This window comes from Aotus nancymaae, unplaced genomic scaffold (genome assembly GCF_030222135.1).
Source record: "Aotus nancymaae isolate 86718 unplaced genomic scaffold, 86718_ANA_hifiasm-v0.15.2.pri h1tg000017l, whole genome shotgun sequence".
Taxonomy (NCBI): Eukaryota; Metazoa; Chordata; class Mammalia; order Primates; family Aotidae; genus Aotus; species Aotus nancymaae.
This window is the reverse complement of record NW_026988429.1, coordinates 2002638-2023072: the sequence shown is the minus strand read 5'-3', so window position 1 is coordinate 2023072 and position 20435 is coordinate 2002638. Positions and strand designations below refer to the sequence as shown.

At 40.5% G+C, this 20435-nt stretch overlaps 1 protein-coding gene across 10 annotated transcripts in view; it reads left to right on the top strand.

Moving 5' to 3' along the window:
- Positions 1-20435, top strand: part of EVA1A (eva-1 homolog A, regulator of programmed cell death) — a 75833-nt gene that overhangs the window by 36659 nt on the left and 18739 nt on the right. For 6 of the 10 annotated variants that reach the window (XM_064377794.1, XM_012452127.3, XM_064377793.1 and 3 more), the window contains one exon: positions 10471-10623. In XM_064377794.1, coding sequence (XP_064233864.1) covers positions 10539-10623 — 85 coding nt within the window. In that variant the 5' untranslated portion in view covers positions 10471-10538. Of the gene's footprint in view, positions 1-5813; positions 5949-6239; positions 6320-6377; positions 6501-9907; positions 10197-10470; positions 10624-20435 lie in introns of those variants that run through there. The other 4 variants (XM_064377795.1, XM_012452126.3, XM_012452130.3 and 1 more) reach the window with 4 other exon arrangements.

The following is a 20435-nucleotide window of genomic DNA, read 5'->3' as shown; positions in this document are numbered from 1 at the left end:
TTGGGAGATGCAAGCTTGCCCTAAGGTCACCTGGATAAATATTCGGCTTTCTCAGGCAATGGGCGGGGCTATAGAGTTTCCACAAGTTTTTTGTCTTTTTTCTTCAGCTACCAAGGTGGGTAGAAAAAGACCATCAGATGGGAGTAGGGCTAGGCATGTCTGAGCTCAGACTCTTCTTGGGTGGTGCTTGCTGAGACCACTGGAGGAGATAGGGCAGTGGTTCTCAGGCCAATGGAGTTATATTCCAAGGGGGATTATGGCTGCTTCTACTGCTTTATACAGATTGCCAGGGAAGTGGGGGAAAGCCAGCAGTGACAGACCACACCCAGCTCCCACACAGCCAGCAAGGCCTGTCTCACTCCTGCCAACAGCCAACAGAGCTGAAGTTATATATAGACCTCTGATGCACAGGGCTGAGATCTTGCCCCAGGCTACAAGCCTCCCTGCTGAGAAAGCAAGCAGGGCTTTCAGGCCTCACCCCTCCCTGACTGCTGCAGGTTCTGAGCTCATATCTGCACTTCCCATTTGTCCCCACCCCCAGATTCTGCCCAGGAAAATTTGTACTGGATCAAAATTATTACAAAGTTCCACTGGGAGTCTCCTCCCTGTGGCCCTTCCCCAATTCCACTGGCTGCCTTCCGCAAAGAACCCTGTGAGATAAAGTCAGAAATGGCTTCCCTGGGCTTTCCTGGGGACCAGGAGTGCCTACAGGCACTTCCTGCTGCTTCTTTTCTTTTATATTTTGCTTAGCTCTCTAAATTCATTTCAGCTCTAGGTAAAGTTAAATCCTTCCATGATCTAGATTTCCAGGTTCCCCAGTGAGAATGTGTGTTCAGCGGCAGATTTCCCTCCTCTCATACTTTGGGCACTGACTGTTTTGTTGGCCATTTCATGGAGTTTGCAGTGGCAAGCCACTTCTTTCATAGGGTCCATGAATTCTTTCAGTTTCCCTGGTATGTTCCTGTGGTGGTTCTTGGAGCAAAAGTTCACAGTGTGAGTCTCCACACACTATACATTATTGTCTTTTTTAATTATAAAATTCTACTTTTTAAATATATCTTCTATTTATTTGCTGAGAACTTTTATTTCTTTGCTGAGGCTTTTAATTTCTTTGTTTTAAACATGTGTATAATTGCTTGCTGAAGTATTTTTAAAATCATGGTTGTCTAAAAATCTTTGCCAGATAATTCTATTATCCCTGTAATCTTAGTGGAGGCATCAATTGATTGGCTCGTCATTACTGCTGGATGGGGATGGGAGTTCTGGATCCCATGTGGTCTCCACCAATGTGGGGCTTATAACCACTTGTGGTGATGAAAGTCCTGACTAGGCTGCCTCTCATGCCCCAGTAGAGAGGGGGAGGGGTATCTAGTTATACTTCTAGGAGGGGTCAGATGTCCAGGCTTCTCATGCAGTCCCTATTGTTATCACCAGGTAAGGTGACTCATTACTAGCTGTCTCAGATGAGTTTCATCTCTACCCTTGGGCCTTCTCTGACATCACTCAGGCAAGGGTGTTAGAGTTTCTTGTTATAGTCTCTTGAGGGTGAAAGTCTAGGCTATCCACTCAGGCTTTGCTGGTATGGGTGTGGGTGAGGCCATATGGTTTTTTTTGTTTCTTTTTTTTTTGAGATGGAGTTATGCTCTTGTTACCCAGGCTGGAGTGCAATGGCGTGATCTCGGCTCACCTTTTGTTTTTTTAAATGGTGTTTGGCTGAAGTAGAGTGGCTATTATCTAAGAGTTTTCTGTCTTGCTAGACCACTCCTTTCTTGGTCCTCTGGCTAGAGAGAGCAGGTATTTGTTGGGAGTCTGTTTGTCTGCACCAGTTGTGTTGAGTTTCTGGGTTGCTGGCTTCTTCAGCTACTTCATCCCCTTGGTTTCTGGTGTGCATCATCTTTTTCCTGGACTACTGAGTTGGACTCCTAGTAAGTCTTTCAGACCATCTCTGGCTTCTCTAACACATCCTCCACATTTCTGCCAGTGTTTTCTTCCTACAAAGCAGAACTGACCATGTCACTCTCCTGTTAATATTACTACTCTCCATAATATAAAGCCCAACCTCTGTAAGGCACTGAAGATCCACCAAAATGCAATTCCAACTTTGCCTTTGCAACTTTGACTTCTGTTCAGTTTCTCTGCCTATCCGTTTGCTCCCGGGCTAAAGATGTGCCATGTACTTTAGTTCCCGCTCTTCCTTCTGTCTCTAGTGCTTTTCTTTACTCTAGCAAAGTACAGATTAAAGTTAAGAGCACTGGAGTTGGACTGCCTACATTTAAATTCCAACTTTCTTATTTTCTAGCTAGGTGATCTTGGGCAAGTTTACCTCTCCATGTCTCAGTTTTCCCACCTGAAAAACAAGGATAATAGCATCTGCCTCATAGGATTGTTATGAAACTTAAATTAAATAGCACTTAGCAAATTGCCTGGTTGAAGAGGAAGGTCTTCATAAATGTGGGCTATTAGTATAATTCATTATTAAATTAATACTCAGTAGTTAAGTTAATATGCAGTAGCTCAACATTCAATTTGAATGTTACCTCTCTGTGAAGTCATTATGGGTCCTCCCCATTGCTACCTTATTATTGAAATTAATTATTCTTTTCCCAACTCTCCACTTAATTTACATTGCATTTACACTTGATTCTGTTTGCAATATAGGTAGCTAGATTGTAAATCTTTCTCACTGACCGCATTTGCTCATTTCTGGATTTATTCATTTAGAGAAAGCACTATGAATCAATCATTGGGCACAGAGGTGATTAAGATGTGGATTTTCCTTCAAAGAATTCTCAGTTCCTTAGTAGCTGAAGATTGCTTGCTAAATAAACAGTTCTAGTGGGGCTTAATAAATATTTTTTGATTTAAGACAAGCAGGCTCTGCCCTGGGATAGGACGGTAGGCAGCCTTCAGGCTAAACAGCATCATGATGTGTTAAAGTTAGAAACTTTTTGTGAACCATCCTTGTTATTGACCTCTGCATAGTGCTAAGTGGCTCATAGTGCTAAGTCCTCAGGCTCTGTGTTAGAGCCCTGCTGTAACAGCATTGGGATTCCTGTGGTCTGTGGCCACCACTATGTGAGTCTTGTCTAGGACCATATCATTCCTTAACCCTGGTTCTCTTATGTTCAAATCAAGACAAATATCTTTCTTGAGGTCTTAGGAGTTATATCAGTGTCATTGATGACATTCTTCATTCTGTTTTAAGGCGCACTTCTGACAATCTTAGCCCCACACACCTTGACTTCCATCACTGAGACAGAATTTGTTTTAAAGCACTTATGTGCCAGGAACTCTGCTAGCTACCACAAATGCAGAAGGATGGGACACAAGACCCCCCTCAATAGCCACGAGCTCATAGTCTCCATCCTGGAGCAATTGTGAGAAGCACAGACCTGATTGTTTTACTGTGGCCACCTTACCAACAATGCTTTGGTAGAGAGGATGGATATGAACCCAGATATTTTAGGGTAAGAATGGACTGATGGAAGAAATAGAAAGAGGAAATATAAGTTCCTATGAAGATGTATGGCTGTGAAGGGAAGTAGAATGGCCGGTAAGAAACTACAGCAGAAGCTGAGCAAAGGGAAGATTGTTTAAGGGTGGGGGAAATTAAGCAAGTTTATAGTAGATTAAAAGAAATAAGGCCAGTAGATCAAAAGATAGAGAGATTGAGAAGGTGATTGGAAAAGAATGAGCAAATGTTTGAGAAAGAACAATAGAAATACATGTACATATACATATATACATACATGCATACGTACATATACACATTGTATATAAGTATAGAATGTATATATGTATGTATGTGTGTTTAGATATGCATTTATATATGGGGCAAGAAGGTGAGGAGAAAGTGGAAGACTGAAATTTTGAGAGAGAATTATACATATAATGTAATCTCTCTATATACATATTATCTATTTATCTATTTACCTATCTATTCATCCATCTATCTACCTACCTATTTATGTAGAGAGATGGAGATCAGCCAGAAAAAGGAAAGTGAAAGAAGAGTCATTCATTAATGTAACCGTGTCCTGTAGGAAGAAGGAGGAAGTAATTTAATTGAAAGGACAGGTGAGAACTCCTTAGAGACAGGAGGAAGGAAGGTCAGAATGAGATGGAAGGGAGGGAAGTTAGAGTTCATGTAGGATGCCCTCTATTTCTCTGGAAAGCTGAGAAGATTGAGAGAGATGAGAATGGAGAAATGAGATTGAAAGAAGAGGTAGAGATTTGGTATGTTTTCTCTGGGGAATGAGAAAGTGAGAAAGTAAGATGTCAGGGATATACATGTAGGCTTTCCTAGCAGCACTGGGGGCCTCAATTGATTGAGTTTGTAAACTTGGCATTTGCAATATAATTATTACTTCTTCAGAAGCACTAGCTTATAAGGAGGAGAGCAGGCAGGTGAGAGTTGGAGTGCTTTGAAAGTTAGGCGTGAGGGTAGGGAGAGGGCAGCAGAAGGGTCCTGGTGAGAGCAGCATGTGGTATAGTTGTAGTAGCCAGGCTGTGCAGAGAAAAGATGTATCTAGGATAAGAGTGATAAACTGAATGAGCATGGAGGGGATGAGAAGAAGCTCAGAGAGCTTGGGGAGCATGTCTACTTTGATTCAGGTACTGAGAGTGTATAGCAGTATTGTCACACTGCTAATAAAGATATACCTGTGACTGGGTAATTTATAAAGGAAAGAGATTTAATTGACTCACAGTTCTATATGGCATGGGAAGCCTTAGGAAACTTACAGTCATGGTGGAAAGGGAAGCAAACACATCCTTCTTCACATAGAAACATCAAGGAGAAGCGCTGAGCAAAAGTGGGAAACGACCCTTATAAAACAATCAGATCTCATGAGAACTCACTCACTATCAGGAGAACAGAAGCATGGGGGTAACTGTCCCATGATTCAATTACTCCCCACGGGGTCCCTCCCAGGACACTTTCAGATTATGGGAATTATAAGATGAAATTTGGATGGGGACACAGCCAAACCATATCACAGAGGTAGGATAGAGGTTCTGATTGGAGAGTGAGATTTCTCAATGTGAGTCTATTCATCCAGCAAACAGCCCCTGAGAACTAGCTCTGTGCATTTATTGTGGGAAACTCTGAGAATAAAGATAAGAATTAAGGCATGGTCTCTGCCATTAAGGAGTTCACAGCCCAGAATTCAGAGGTAAATCCTTTCCAGGTGATGACAAGGTCCAGGATATGTCTCTGGAAATGATTCACTGTGATGAGTGGGAGGGGAAAATTGATGGGGCAATGGAAGCCAAGTGGCTGGCAGGCTGGCATGTTAGATGTGTTATACTCAGGTGCTTATCAGCCCTACAAAGAAAATCGGGGTTTCTCTCGGCTCAGTTATTTCTCTGGGGCCACGTGTATCCTTGCCCCAACCAGTGATATGAGGACTGTTTTTCCATTTGAGATTTTTCTCTTCAGACTCCGTGTGACTGTCCTAGGGTCAGTCCTTGATGGTTTTCACAAGCGTAGAGTAGAAGGTCAATGGGCCTCAAAGTCAGGCTTCTGCACTTTGGTACATGAGTCTGTAGACCGTTACCAATCCCATGCTTCAAGTTTCCTTTACTTTCTTGCCCTTATTTTCTTGGCCTGTAAAACTAACATAGGGAGGTGCCACAAATCCTTTTTGGGGAAAAAGCAGCTAGGATATGTCTCTATAAAGTCATCAATAAGCAGAAGTTAGAAGCTGCAGCAGTTGGCAGGGTGTGGTGATAACGAATGAATGAGTATGCACATGCGAAGTGGGGACAGCTCGGTGCTCGGAGCTCCATGACTGATTTCATTCTTCCTGCAGGTTTCTATGTGAAGCTGGACACAGAGAAGAGCTTTCCTAGCTGGGCTGAGCAGAGGCCTTGATGCTTCATGGCGGGCACAGGCTGTAGGGATCTACATATCAGCATTTCCAGGATTCTAGTGCCTACAGAGCTGTGTGAGACTTCATTTCATGGCCTATCTGGGCATTGCTAGAAGGAAACAGAATTCCCTCCCTTCCTGTTACAGAGAGGCTGGCCTGCAATCTTCACTTATGAGGGATCAGATTGGCACATCCCACGCTAGCTATTTTGTGGATTTTGGCTGACAGGAGTAGAGAGGAAGCATGTTTCTTTGACCTTTTACCTCTTGCATCCTTTCTGCTATGACCTTGGGAGGTTGGTTTTTCTGGCTGTCTAGTCTAAATTCCAGATTAAACTCTGTCAATGGGCTTTATACTCTCTGGAAATGGTATTAATCCTTCTGAGGATCCAGACACTACCCACCAAAGCTTCTCTGCTGGGCTCACACACACACACTAGGTCTAAGGTATGATGTGATCTCCTGGGTATGTGATGGTTTTTGTGCTGCTTCTTTTTTCTTTCAGTGTCTGAGAAGCCAGCTGGGGCTAAGCAAGTTTTAGAACCTCTACTGGCTGATGCCAACATCATCAGAGATGAACTGTTCTTACCAGAAACTTCTCTGATCCTGACAGCACACCTCTCCCCAGGTAGCTAAAGGGATAATGAGATTGTTACCCCCTGAGCACTATGTAATGAGATAGTCTCATGTATGAGGGTGTACATGCCAGGGAACACTCAGTTCTAATTGTAAAATCATAGGCACAATATTAGAAGAATATTTGGACACTTTGATAGCCAAAGAAAGGCATTTGGAAGATTCATAGAGGGCTTCACTGTAATAAGTCTTTCCTTTGGTTAAATCATGAATTTTTATTAAATTTTACACATATACATTCTTCTGTCTACTGATACGATCTTTTTCCTGTTTATCTATAAATATGACAGATTATACTTATTTACAACCCAATTTTTAAAAATAAGTACAATAACATCTCTTACTTAAAATTAAGCCATATTCAAGTGTGATATGAATTAGGATTTTATTGACTTCAAATTAATACCACTAAAAGATAACTCTGCCATCATTCTTATTAACTTAAAACCAAAACTTGATTGCAAGATTCTTTAAATAAAGCAACCTTCAAAATTCACTGTTTTACCTCACCAATACAATTTTTAAATTGTGGTAAAATAAACATAACAAAATTCATCATCTTAAATTATTTTTAAATGTACAGTTCAATGGTGTTAAGTATATTTACATTATTGCACAACCATCACCGTCATCCATCCCCAGAATTCTTTTCATCTTCAAAACAGAAACTTTGTACCCTGTGCCCTGCGCAATAATTATCTTTTCCTCCCTGCCCTGCCCCTGCTCCTGACAACCACTACTCTACGTTCTGTCTCTGTCAATATGACCACTCTAGGTGATTTTGTACATGTGGAATCATATGATATCTGTCCTTTTTGCCTGGCTTATTTCACTTGGCCTAATGTCCTCAAGTTTCATCCATGTTTTTGCCTTCCTTTTAAAGGCTCTGAGTAATATTGTCTTGTATGTATGCACAACTTTTTATTTATTCATCCATCCGTGGATGGACATTTGGGTTACTTCCACCTTTTGGCTATTGTGAATAATGCAGCTCTGAACATTGGTGTACAAATTCTGTTCGAGTCTCTGCTTTAAAATCCTTTGAGTATATATCCAGAAGTGGAATTGCTGGGTCATAGGATAATCATATTTAAACATTTTCTAAGGAAGAGTCATACTATTTTCCATAGTGGTTGCCCAGTTTTACCTTCCCATCAATAGTGTACAGGGTTCCAGTACTTATTTTCTGATTTTTGATAGTAGCCATCCTAACGGGTATGAGGTGATATTTCATCGTGGTTTTGATTTTGATTTCATTAATGCTTAGTTATGTGGAGCATCTTTTCACGTGCCTGTTGGCCACTTGTGTATCTTCAGAGAAATATTGCTTCAAGTTTGTTGCCCATTTTTAAATTGAGCTCTTTGTTTTTAGGTGTTGAATTATAGAAGTTCCGATATTAGGAATTAGGAGATGTAGTAGTCTGGTTATTAACCCTTTATGAGATATATTATTTGCAAATATATTCTCCCATTTTTTGGGTTGCCTTTTCACTCCATTGTACCCTGCGATGCACAGAAGTTTTTAATTTTAATAGAGTACTTTTTTTTTTAACTCTTGTGGCCTGTGCTTTTGGTGTCATATCCAAAAAGTCATTGTCAAATTCAATGTCATGAATCTTTACCCCTATGTTTTCTTCTAAAATTTTTAGCTGTTACATTTAGGTCCTTGATACATTTTTAGTTAATTTTTTATATAGTATAAGGTAAGGGTCCAACTTCATCCTTTTGCACATGAATATTCGGTTTTTCCAACACTGTTTGCTGAAAAGGCAATCTTTTCCCATTGAATGGTCTTGGCACCCTTGCAAAAATAATTTGAACATATATGTAAGCGTTTATTTTTGGATGTTCTATTCTATTCCATTATGCTACATGTCTGTTTTTATATGCTAGTCCTACACTGTTTTGATTACTATAGATTTATAAAAAGTTTTGAAGTCAGGAAGAGTGAGATGTCTAACTTCGTTAATTTTCAAGATTGTTTTGACTATTTGGGGTCCCCTGGGATTCCATATTAATTTCAGTATGTATTTTTCTATTTCGGCAAAAAAATGTCATTGAGATTTTGAGGCTGCCGTAAAACTTCTGAATTCTTTCTTATAGGAAACATTTGCCAGACAGATGAAGAGAAAGGGGGCATTTAGGCAAAAGGAAGAGTGTGACCAAAAGCATGAGAAGATGAAAGATCTTGCTCTACGTGTGGGAACTAAAAGATGTAGTATTGTTGAAGAACTAAGCATTCTTATTATCTGTGTGTATATATGTGTTTGAGTGTCAGTTTGGATAGGAGATACATTAGGAGGTAAGGCAGGGGTCAGATATTATGAAAGTGGATGGGTATTACGTTAAGGTCAATGGAAATTCGTTAAGAGTTGGGTTGTGGAATGATGTGATCATATTTGTAATACAGAAAAATGACCCTGTTAAGAATGGATGCTACATTGAGCAGGAAGAAGGTATCAGCAGAAAGACCAGGTAGGAGATCATTGCAAAACTCCTAGAAATAAAATGATAAGACTTGCACTCTGGTAGCATTAGTGGAGATAGGAAGGAGGGAGTGGATTTGAAATAGACATGGTCACTACACCCCTAGTCGTATTCCAGTAGTTTCACTCTTTTCCTGGGTCTTGAAGTCCTTAGATCTGTGGAATAGCCTCTGAACTCAGGGTGATGGTTCCAACCATTCACCAGTATCATCCATTTGTTACCTTTTAGGAACTCAAATGACTGTTGAAGGAGGCGGTGTTCTGGTTCAGAGGCTCAGGGGGCTGTTAACAGTAGCCAGTCTCTTCAAAGCTCCTGGTGCTCCCATTCCTTGTCATTCTTGAGCTTCTGGCTGCTCCGATAACTTTGTGGTTGTTTCTTCCTACCTGTGAGTTGGTTGGTGTTTTCTTGTTTTGCTCTTTCCTGAAGCCTGATGAAATCCACCAGCCTGAGAGTGTTCTGTTGTAGCCCATTCTATTTAGCTCGTGGAACTGCCACGCTCCAGGTACTCTAACTGTGACCCATGTTACTCACCTCTGTGACCCACTGAGAGCCCAGGTTTCTTCCCCAAGCCTGACATTCCTCTGCACCCTGTGACTCAATTCCCTGCCTTCAGTTCATAGCTGCATCGAACTAGCCATTGGGGTCTTTGCCACCTCTTTCCCACTTTATGCTCAGGAACTCTGTAAAGCCTTTGCTGAGTGAACTGGGTAATGCTAATGCCAGGCTAGAGCTTTAGCAACTCCGGAGATGATATGCTCCTCCAGCTAAAGGCTGAGCACTGAGATCCCTAGTCCCTGTTCTGACTCCTGGAGGGGTGGTTCTATGGATGGACAGTCTGTGGGCCATGTGTTTGTTCGACTGGCCCATCACAGTCACAGGTGGAGTCATGGAGCTAGAGGATGGGAGCAGCTTGAGCTCCCAAATTCCTGTAGGTATTTTAGAACAGGAACTGCTATGTCAGCTCTGGGATAGCCAGCTCTGAACCACTGCCAAGGGCACACATTTAGTGACCTGAGGGATGAGGCAAACTGATCAAGGTACACAAGTGTCATTAGTGCAGGCTCCTGGAAATGCACAGCAGGAGAGGAGAGGGCTGTGGCTTGGAGTTAAAATGCAGTGATTAATGTGATGATGCTTTAAACCTTATGGGCTGTGCCTTGAAGGTGAACCAGGGAGAATGAAATAAAGAGTTCCAGGAGAGGTAAGGGGGTATTGTTTAAGTTGGAATTAGGAGGATACAGAGAAGAGAAGGGAGAAAGGTCAGGAAAATCAGGGATGTAAGGGGTTTCTACTTCCTTGAAAGCCAGGAAGCTCACTTGAACAAAGAGTACAAGACCTCAGATATTTGTGGACCCCTGGCTGGGGCTGGTCTTTCTAAAGAAAGCTTGGCTCTTTATTCTCAAGCCCAGGCTACCTGGAACATGGCCTTAGGACAGCAGAATGTGCCTTATCACTCACTTTGTGTTCCCAAACAGAAGAGAAGCGGTAGACTGGCCACATTGATTCAGCCAAGCACCTCCAGGAAGTCCCCTCTGGATGTCCCATGAGGCTGCCCCTCAGCCACAGCCCGGAGCACGTCGAGATGGCTTTGCTCAGCAACATCCTAGCGGCCTATTCCTTTGTCTCAGGTAGGTGCCTGGTCTCCACTGGGCCAGGACTGAGGTCTGGGGCTGGTCCAAGACTGTCTTCTGGGTGGCCATCTCTGGCCTTATTCTCAGGAAAGGCACACTACGTAATCATAGCTACTGCTCTGCTGTGCTGAGTTTTGAGATGAAAGGTCTCCTCGTTGGGAGTTAAGCTTGTCATTCTGTAATTTGAAAAATGAAGGGTTCTAAGAGCTTTGTCTTGAAGAAAATATTTAGGTTTCTTTCAGCTCAAGTGAGTGATTGAAGTGGCCCTGGGCTACTGTTGGCTTCTGTCACTATGCATTAACTCTGACCAGGGAGGGGGCTGATGGAGTACCTCAGTCTGGTTATTCTTTGCAGTTAACCCCACATAGGCTGCCTGTGTGTGAGACTGTGTGTGGGAGAGAGTATGTGCGTATATGTTCTGAGTTTGGGGGCTTTCTGAGGTATTTGATGAAGCTGCAGAAGAGATGAAGACACAGGCATGTAGAGTATGGAAGAGTCTGATATTTGTCCCTTTTTTGGGTCAAAGTTGTACTCTTTCGTAAGATGGCTGATTTTCTCCTCAAGATCATTTCTTGAAAACAGAGGTTCATATAAAAGGAGCCATTTAAAAACAAATGAAAATCCTCACTGGTTTGAATGACCACACTGTTCCTCTGTTGCTTGAATGAGTTTTTAATTTCTTGATACTTGGCTTTTGTTTTTGTTTTGTTTTGTTTTGCCTGATGTCTCTGGACATATTGTATAAAAAGAAAGGGACTAGGTTTCCATTAGATTTCCTTTGGGCGAGGACTGGTTTTACTTTCTAATTCTCTAGGCAGGGTTGACACATGGTGGTCTAAGAGTTGAAATGCAAACCTGATATTATGATTTACAGTGGCAAATCTGAGCCAAGTGGAGGGTTTCATGAGCCAAAGAAGTTCATGGCTTCTCTTTATGAGAGGATCTTGGATGACGTGCAACCTGATTTCAGAAAAAAAAGGACTGCTTAGGGCTTCGTGCTAGGTGAGCTGCAGCATGTAGTCTGCTTGTGCCTCAGATCCAGGGCTCTGCCTTCTTGGATCAGGAAAGGCCTAGGTCATTAGTCAGCTTCTCTTTCCCCTTGAGGAAGTCTGGGACATCCTTCTCGAGGCACTCATCCATTAGAGGAATCTTATATTTGCTCTTGCTTTAAGGCTACATTGAAGAGAAAGGACACGAGAGCCGGAGAAGAGTTTTAAAATTCAGGGATTGTTTTCACAAACAATTGAAGGATAATTTTCTTAGCTCTATAATGAAGTTATCCCTCAAATGAAGTGGGGCTGACAGAGAGGGTCTGTAGTTTCCAAAGCCCCAAAGGACACCTGTGAATCAGCTGTTGCAAAAATATGTCTCGCGTGGGAGCAAACAGAGTATTGGACTTTGGACCTCTTATGCTCAGCCCAGGAGGTACCTGGCAATTTTCCATTTCAGTCAGCATGACCCTGAATTGTGACCACAGAAAGTGATAACTCATTGAATAGTCCTATGTTTACCATGTGTCGTGTGATCTTGTCAAGGCTGAAAGGGTACATGGCTCTGTTTTTCTCTCTCCTCCAAACTTCCTCCTTCCTGCCCCATACTCTTGAATTAAATACTACTTGGGATGCAGGAAAACAATGCTTCTTTAAGTAAGTATGGACAGAGATAAAAAGAAAATGCAAGGAAATGGAAAGCAGAGTGGCTAAAATAAAATTTAGATCCAGTGTGTAGACTCAATGACTGAAAACCAATTCTGAAATGGGGGACACCCCCTGATTATAAGTGAAATTAATAAGGAAAATTTAAAATACAAAGGTGAATATACAAGATACAAATAGTTACTGTTTTTAGTGAAGAAAATCAAATAAATGGATTGGAAGTAATGATGAAAATTATGATGGAAGAAAATTGTGGAAAATGTCCTAATCTTGTAGCTGTCTCATGTTCTCATTCTGCTCTATTTGGTCTTCAACCACACAGGGTCCCTGGCCCCTCCTATTTTCTCTCAGTGCATCCATTGCCTCCTCTCCTATCCACGTGGTCCCTTATTTCAGCAACACACTTGCTAATACACGTAACTGCCTTATTCTTTCTTTTTTTTATTATTATTTTTTATTGCATTTTAGGTTTTGGGGTACATGTGAAGAACATGCAAGATTGTTGCATAGGTGCATACGTGGCAGTGTGATTTGCTGCCTTCCTCCCCTTCACCTATATGTGGTGTTTCTCCCCATGCTATCTCTCCCCAACTCCCCACCCCCCACTGTCCCTCCCCTATTTCCCCACTACATACCCCAGTATGTAGTGCTCCCCTCCCTGTGTCCATGTGTTCTCATTGTTCAACACCCGCCTATGAGTGAGAACATGCAGTGTTTGATTTTCTGTTCTTGTGTCAGTTTGCTGAGAATGATGGCTTCCAGGTTCATCCATGTCCCTACAAAGGACACGAACTCATTGTTTTTGATGGCTGCATAATATTCCATGGTGTATCTGTGCCACATTTTCCCTGCCCAGTCTATCATTGATGGGCATTTGGGTTGGTTCCAGGTCTTTGCTATTGTAAACTGTGCTGCAATGAACATTCATGTGCATGTGTCCTTATGGTAGAACGATTTATAATCCTTTGGATATATACCCAGTAATGGGATTGCTGGGTCAAATGGAATTTCTATTTCTAGGTCCTTGATGAATCACCACACCGTCTTCCACAATGCTTGAACTAATTTACACTCCCACCAACAGTTGGAGCTTTTGAGTAGACTAGTAGGTGAAACCCTAACTCTGTGTGAATGCTGCTCACTTTCTGTGTCTGTGTGTTCTTTGTTAGGGGGATGTTTAAGGTGTTTGGTAACCTGTGGGAGAGATGGAGACAGAAGAAGGCACGTGAGCTGGGAGAGTCTGATATCTACCTCTTTTTTGGTTTAAAGTTGTACTCTTTAGGAAGACAGCAGACTTTCTCTTCAAGATCATTTCTTGGAAACAAATACTGTTTATATAAAAGGAGCCATTTTAAATTACATGAAAATGCTCAATGGTTTGAATGACCAAACTGCTCCTCTGCTGGTTAAGTGAGTTTAAAAATATTTGATATTTTGTTTTTGTTTTACCTGATGGTCTCCGGATGTTACATAAAAGGAAAGGGACGGAGGTTCTGATTGGATTTCTCTTTGGGTAAGGACTGGTTTTACTTTCCTGTTCTAATCCAGTGAGGGTTCATATTAGATGACTTAAGAGAAGTGACCCTTTCTCACTGTGCACAAGTTATCAAAGACCAGTATAATTTGCAATTGGATGCCACTAGAAATTCATAGTCTCCAATCTCAGCTGAGCTTTTCACATGGACTTTAATCTATTTATTTCTGCACACATCTTGTGCCCATTCTTCACAACAGACCTTTCAAACTTTGACCATTCCAATAATTGTAAATATCTGCTTACCACAATGGGCCCTACAAACAAATGACAAGTGTCAAACTAGGGAAAAATGAAACATTAATGAAGAAGAATTAAAGTTTATAACATATGAAGAGCTCTTACAAATCAACAAGTGTCTCGAAAGGAGAGTTGCCAAAAAACAAGAATCAACAGTTTGCAAAAAAAAAGATACAAATTATCATTAAAACAGAAACAGCTCAAATTGTGGCATAAAAATGCAAAATGGAAACTGCAATTAGATTAACATTTTCATTTTATACGTTTCTCAAAGGCTTGACTGGTGAAGTATATGATTTTAGTGTTGGAGAAAGTATGGGGAAATGAGTACTTGCACATTGTGCTGTTGGGATTGTGAATTGCTGCAACCTCTCTAGAGAATGATTTGGCAATATCCATCAAATCCCTTAAAAACACATACACTAGCCAGAAATCCCAATTCTGGAAATGTTTCCTAAGGAAATAATTAGGGATATAGGCAGAAATTTTACTGTGAAGATGACTCATCTCAGAACTACTTATAATACATGTAATAAAAATATTAGGAAAAATTTGTGAATTTTTTTTTCTTGAGATGGAGTCTCCCTCTGTCGCCCAGGCTGGAGTGCAGTGGTGTGATCTCAGCTCACTGCAACCTCCGCCTCCCGGGTTCAAGTGATTCTCCTGCCTCAGCCTCCTGAGTAGCTAGAAGGAGCTTGCCAGCACACCAGGCTAATGTTTTTGTATTTTTAGTAGAGACAAGGTTTCACTGTGTTAGCCAGGATAGTCTCGATCTCCTGACCTCATGATCCACCCATCTCAGCCTCTCAAAGTGCTGGGATTACAGGCTTGAGCCACCATGCCCAGCCATTTGTGAATATTAATTGAAATAGGAAGATATTTATGACATGCTACTAGGTAAATAAAGCCTGTTACCACACATCATATACATTAATCCCATTTATTCATGTATATTCATATGTATAGGTAACCACATTTTACTACAAATTATAACTGGGTGCCAGAATTGTGTGGGTGCAGGTATATGTACTTATAATTTTATTTTGCCTGGCTGTATTTTTAATATTCTACAATTCATTGATATTATTTCATAATAAGTAATGTTATTTTTTTTTATTATTTATTTAACTATACTTTGAGTTCTGGGATATATGTGCCAAACCTACAGGTTTGTTACATAGGTATACACGTGCCATAGTGGTTTGTTGCACCCATCAACCCATCACCTACATTAGGTATTTCTCCTAATGCTATCCGTTCCCTAGCCTCCCACCTCCTAACAGGTCCCAGCGTGTGATGTTCCCCTCCCTGTGTGCATGTGTTCTCATTGTTCGACTCCCACTTATGAGTGTGTTTGGTTTTCTGTTCCTGTGTTAGTTTGCTAAGAATGATGGTTTCCAGCTTCATCCATGTACCTGAAATGGACATTAACTCATCCTTTTTGGTGACTGTATAGTATTCCATGGTGCATATGTACCACATTTTCTTTATCCAGTCTATCACTGATGGGCATTTGGGTTGGTTCCAAGTCTTTGCTATTGTGAATAGCGCTGCAGTAAACATACATGTGGGTGTGTCTTTATAGTAGAATGATTTACAATCCTTTGGGTATATACCCAGTAATGGGATTGCTGGGTCAAATGGTATTTCTGGTTCTAGATCCTTGAGGAATTGCCACACTGTCTTCCACAATGGTTGAACTAATTTACACTCCCACCAACAGTGTAAAAGGGTTCCTATTTCTCCATATTCTCTCTAGCATCTGTTGTTTCCTGACTTTTTAATGATTGCCATTCTAACTAGTGTGAGATGGTATCTCATTGTGGTTTTGATTTGCATTTCTCCAGTGACAAGTGATGATGAGTTTTTTCATATGTTTGTAGGCCACATAAATTTCTCCTTTTGAGTAGTGTCTGTTCATATCCTTCACTCACTTTTTGATAGGGTTGTTTTTTTTGTTTGTTTGTTTAAGTTCTTTGTAGATTCTGGATATTGGCCTTTTGTCAGATGGATAAATTGAAAATTTTTTCTCCCATTCTGTAGGTTGCCTGTTCACTCTGATAATAGTTTCTTTTGCTATGCAGAAGCTCTTTAGTTTAATTAGATTCTATTTGTCAATTTTGGCTTTTGTTGCCATTGCTTTTGGTGTTTCAGTCATAAAGTCTTTGCCCATGCCTATGTCCTGAATGGTATTGTCTAGGTTTTCTTCTAGGGTTTTTATGGCTTTAGGTCTTACGTTTAAGTCTTTAATCCATCTTGAGTTAATTTTTGTATAAGGCGTAAGGAAGGGGTTCACTCTCAATTTTCTGCATATGGCTAGCCAGTTTTCCCAACACCATTTATTAAATAGGTAATTATTTCCCCATTGCTTTTTTTATTTTTATTTTCAGGTTTGTCAAAGACCAGATAGCTGTAGATGTGTGGCATTATTTCTGAGGCCTCTGTTCTGTTCCATTGGTCTCTATATATATATGATTTGGTACCAGTACCATGCTGTTTTGGTTACCATAGCCTTGTAGTATAGTTTGAAGTCAGGTAGCATGATCCCTCCAGCTTTGCTCTTTTTGCTTAGGATTGTCTTGGCTATACAGGCTCTTTTTTGGTTCCACATGGAATTTAAAGTAGTTTTTTTTAATTCTGTGAAGAAAGTCAATGGTAGCTTGATGGGAATAGCATTGAATCTATAAATTACTTGGGGCAGTATGGCCATTTTCATGATATTGATTCTTCCTATCCATGAGCATGGAATGTTTTTCCATTTGTTTGTGTCTTCTCTTATTTCCTTGAGTAGTGGTTTGCAGTTCTACTTAAAGAAGTCCTTCACATCCCTTGTAAGTTGTATTCCTAGGTATTTTATTTTCTTTGTAGCAATTGTGAATGGGAGTTCACTCATGATTTGACTATTATTGGTGTATAGAGGTGTGATTTTTGTACATTTATTCTGTATCCTGAAACTTTGCTGCAGTTGCTTATCAGCTTAAGGAGATTTTGGGCTGAGATGATAGGGTTTTCTAAATATACAATCATGTCATCTGCAAACAGAGACAATTTGACTTCCTCTCTTCCTGTTTGAATACCCTTTATTACTTTCTCTTGCCTGATTGCCCTGGCCAGAATTTCCAATACTATGTTGAATAGGAGTGATGAGAGAGGGATGTTATTTTATTAAAATATTAAATTTTGAATTATACCATACATATATTAGACAGTTTTCACTCCCCTGTCTTTTCTAACTTCCTGAGCTTCGTGTCTAAATGTGTCAACAATAACTATTTGGTTGTGTGATAAGCATTTCAAATCCACTCTAGCCTAGAATAGAGTATTTTCCTTCTCTTTAAATATGCTCTTTCTTCTGTGTACCCATCTAGGGCATCACCTGATCCAGAAATATGATTTTTGAACTTTGATGCATCTTCTTCACTGCCCATATCCAACTGGTTTGGGTCAATTCATTTTGCCTGTTAATGTCCCTCAGTGTGTTGCGTTCACTTTAGTCCCACCATCTTTGATTGACTGGCTTCAAGCCCCATCGTGTTTTTACCTGCCTCATCATAATGGTATTTGCCATGATCTTCCTGTCTCCACAATCTTGTTTCACAGTCTGTATTTTCTGGCAAAATGATGTTTCCAAAATGCAGATGTGATGATGCAATTCTTTTTATTTTTTAGCATCCCTCAGAGGATTCTCGTTATCTCTGAGATAAAATCCAAACCATTTGTGTGGTTTAAGAGTAAGGATTGTTTTCAACTGCAAGAAATGATAACTTCAACTTGGTGGCTTAAACACATAGACGTTATCTTACCCACATACTAAGAAGTGTGGAGGTATGGGGTCATTAGCATTGACTCATTGGCACAAACATGTAGAGGCCTGTATTTTTCTTTCTCTGTCTGGCTTATTTTACTCAGTATAATGTATTCCAGCTTTGTCCATGTTGTCACAAGTGGCAGTATCTCCTTCTTTGTTAAGGCTGAATAATATTCCATTTTGTAAATATACCACAGCTTTTAAAATATATTCAGCCATTGATGGACACTGGTTTTTTGCATATCTTGACTATTGTGACTAGGGCTACAATGAGTATGGGAATGTGGCTATCTCTATAGATGCTGATTTTATTTCCTTTGTTTATATATCCAGTCAGAGACAGAAATAAAAATACTATGTGATCTCACTTATACATAGAACCTAAAAAAAAGTTGAATACATAGAAACAGAGAATAGAATAGTAGTTACCAGGGGCAAGGAGGAGGATATGAGAAGTATGTCTGAAGACACAAACTTGCAGTTTTGTGGGATGAATAAGCCTAGAGTTCTAATGCATAACATTGTTGCAGGACGAGCCACAGACAAAACCCCTAAGACACTGGAATAAGGAAGGAAGTGACTTTATTTAGCCGTAGAGCATTGGCAGACTTGCATCCCCAAAACAGAGCTCCCCGAAGAGCAGCTCCTTTCCCCTTTTAAGGGCTCACAACTCTAAAGGGGGAGCAGAGGTGAAACTGTGTTATAACCCATAGGCTGGACATCTGACCTTACAGTCTTGTCTTTCATTGATTCGCTAATTCGTATTTGGCATGCATGGGAAGGAGGGAAAGGGAAAGGGTTACAGCAAACTTTGAGAAGTTGAACAAAGGCAATTAATCATTTGGTGACAGATGCAACTAAAGGGGGGTGGACTTGGTCAAGTGCGGAGTGCATGACCAAGGGCAGGTTCTTGGGCAACAGGAAGAACATCCCTTTGTTACATTCTTAAGGTTTATAGATAACATAGGCACCAGTTTCAGAAGAGGGAGTTATCTTTCTAACTTTCGGGCCCTGCTGAGGCAGAGCCAGTGAGATCAGCTAGCCACCTGACTGCTGACTTCAGCTTTTTACTCATTTATCTTTTACTCCCTTCCCCAGCAAGCAACAGGCAGGAGAGTAATAGCTTCTTTCATCAGCATGAGGATGATAATTAAAAATATTTTATTGTATGCTGAAAATTTGCTAAGATAGTTGATCTTAGGTGCTTTTACCACACAAAAAATAAAAAGAAGATTATGAACATGTTTATTCACTTGACTGGGGTAATGATTTAACAATGTGTATGTATATAAAAGCATCAGGTTGTACACCTTAAATATATACAATAAAAATGTAGGGACCAATATCTCTGTGATTCTCAAAACTTTTCTTCTATGTTTGTCACCTCATGGCTGCAGGATGACTGCAGTTGTTCAGGCTGATTCAAGATCAAAAAAGACAGAAAATAGAAAGAGTTTCCAGTAGATCTCCTCTCATATTTCATTGGCCAGGACTGTGTTACATGGTCATTTCTAGCTGCAAGGGAAGCTGGAAAAATGAGAATTTTAGCTTTTTCAATTTTTAGATCAGTAGTTCATACCAGGTGTGATTTTGCTCTGCAAGGGGACTTCTGACAATGTATGGAGATATTTTTGGGTGTCACAGCTTAGAAGTGCAGGCTGCTACTGGCATCCAGTGGGTGGAGAAGCATCCTACAATGCATAGGACAATCTCCTACAACAAAGAATTACTGGAGCCAAGACATCATCAACAGTGCTGAGGTGGAGAAAGCATGCCTAGAGCAGAGGCAGGCAAGGAAGAAGGGACGTGGTGATGGTTTGTGGCATCCCACTCTGCAGGTCCTTGTGTGGCTTATCAGGGCTTTTAATGTCTGACCTTTTCTACTCCATGCTTTTATTTAGTCACTATTCTCCCTGACCAAGACCCCTGCTCCAGTTATTTTAAACTACTTGCCAGGTTTTTTCTCACCTCATTACTTTTACTCAGTTGTTTTCTTTTCCAAGAATTCTCCCTTTCAGTTCTGGACTGGCCGACTCCCTCCCGGTCTGTAGAACTCTCTTAGAGTCATCTCTCCTCAACCTACCCCTCCAGGAATCAATGGGCTTAGGCACCCAGCACATACTCCCACACGTTTTATTTCCCTCTATCTTAGCACTTGGATTGGAGAAGTTAACATTTCTTTTTTAACTCTTTGTAAGCAGCCCATTGGGACCAGAATATGATAGTTTATAATGAAGATCATCTTATTGATAATAATGACCTCATTAATAACTCCTGACAAGGTTGTTAGAGTAAATGGAATGATTACTCATTTTAATTTAACAATTTAAATATTTAGTACATTTGCCTGTTTCACTCTTCTATTTCCTTTACATTTTTTTCTCAAAAGTCACCTTTGTGTACCCCATAAATATGTATAGCTTCTATGCATCCTGACAAATTTATAAATAAATAACCTTCTCAGTGAATTTTGCTTTTGTCATTATTCACTTCTCCCCACAACACACATTCAGCACTTCATCTCCTTCTTCCTATTTTTCCCATTTTTTTTCTCCTTATCATCTTATCATCA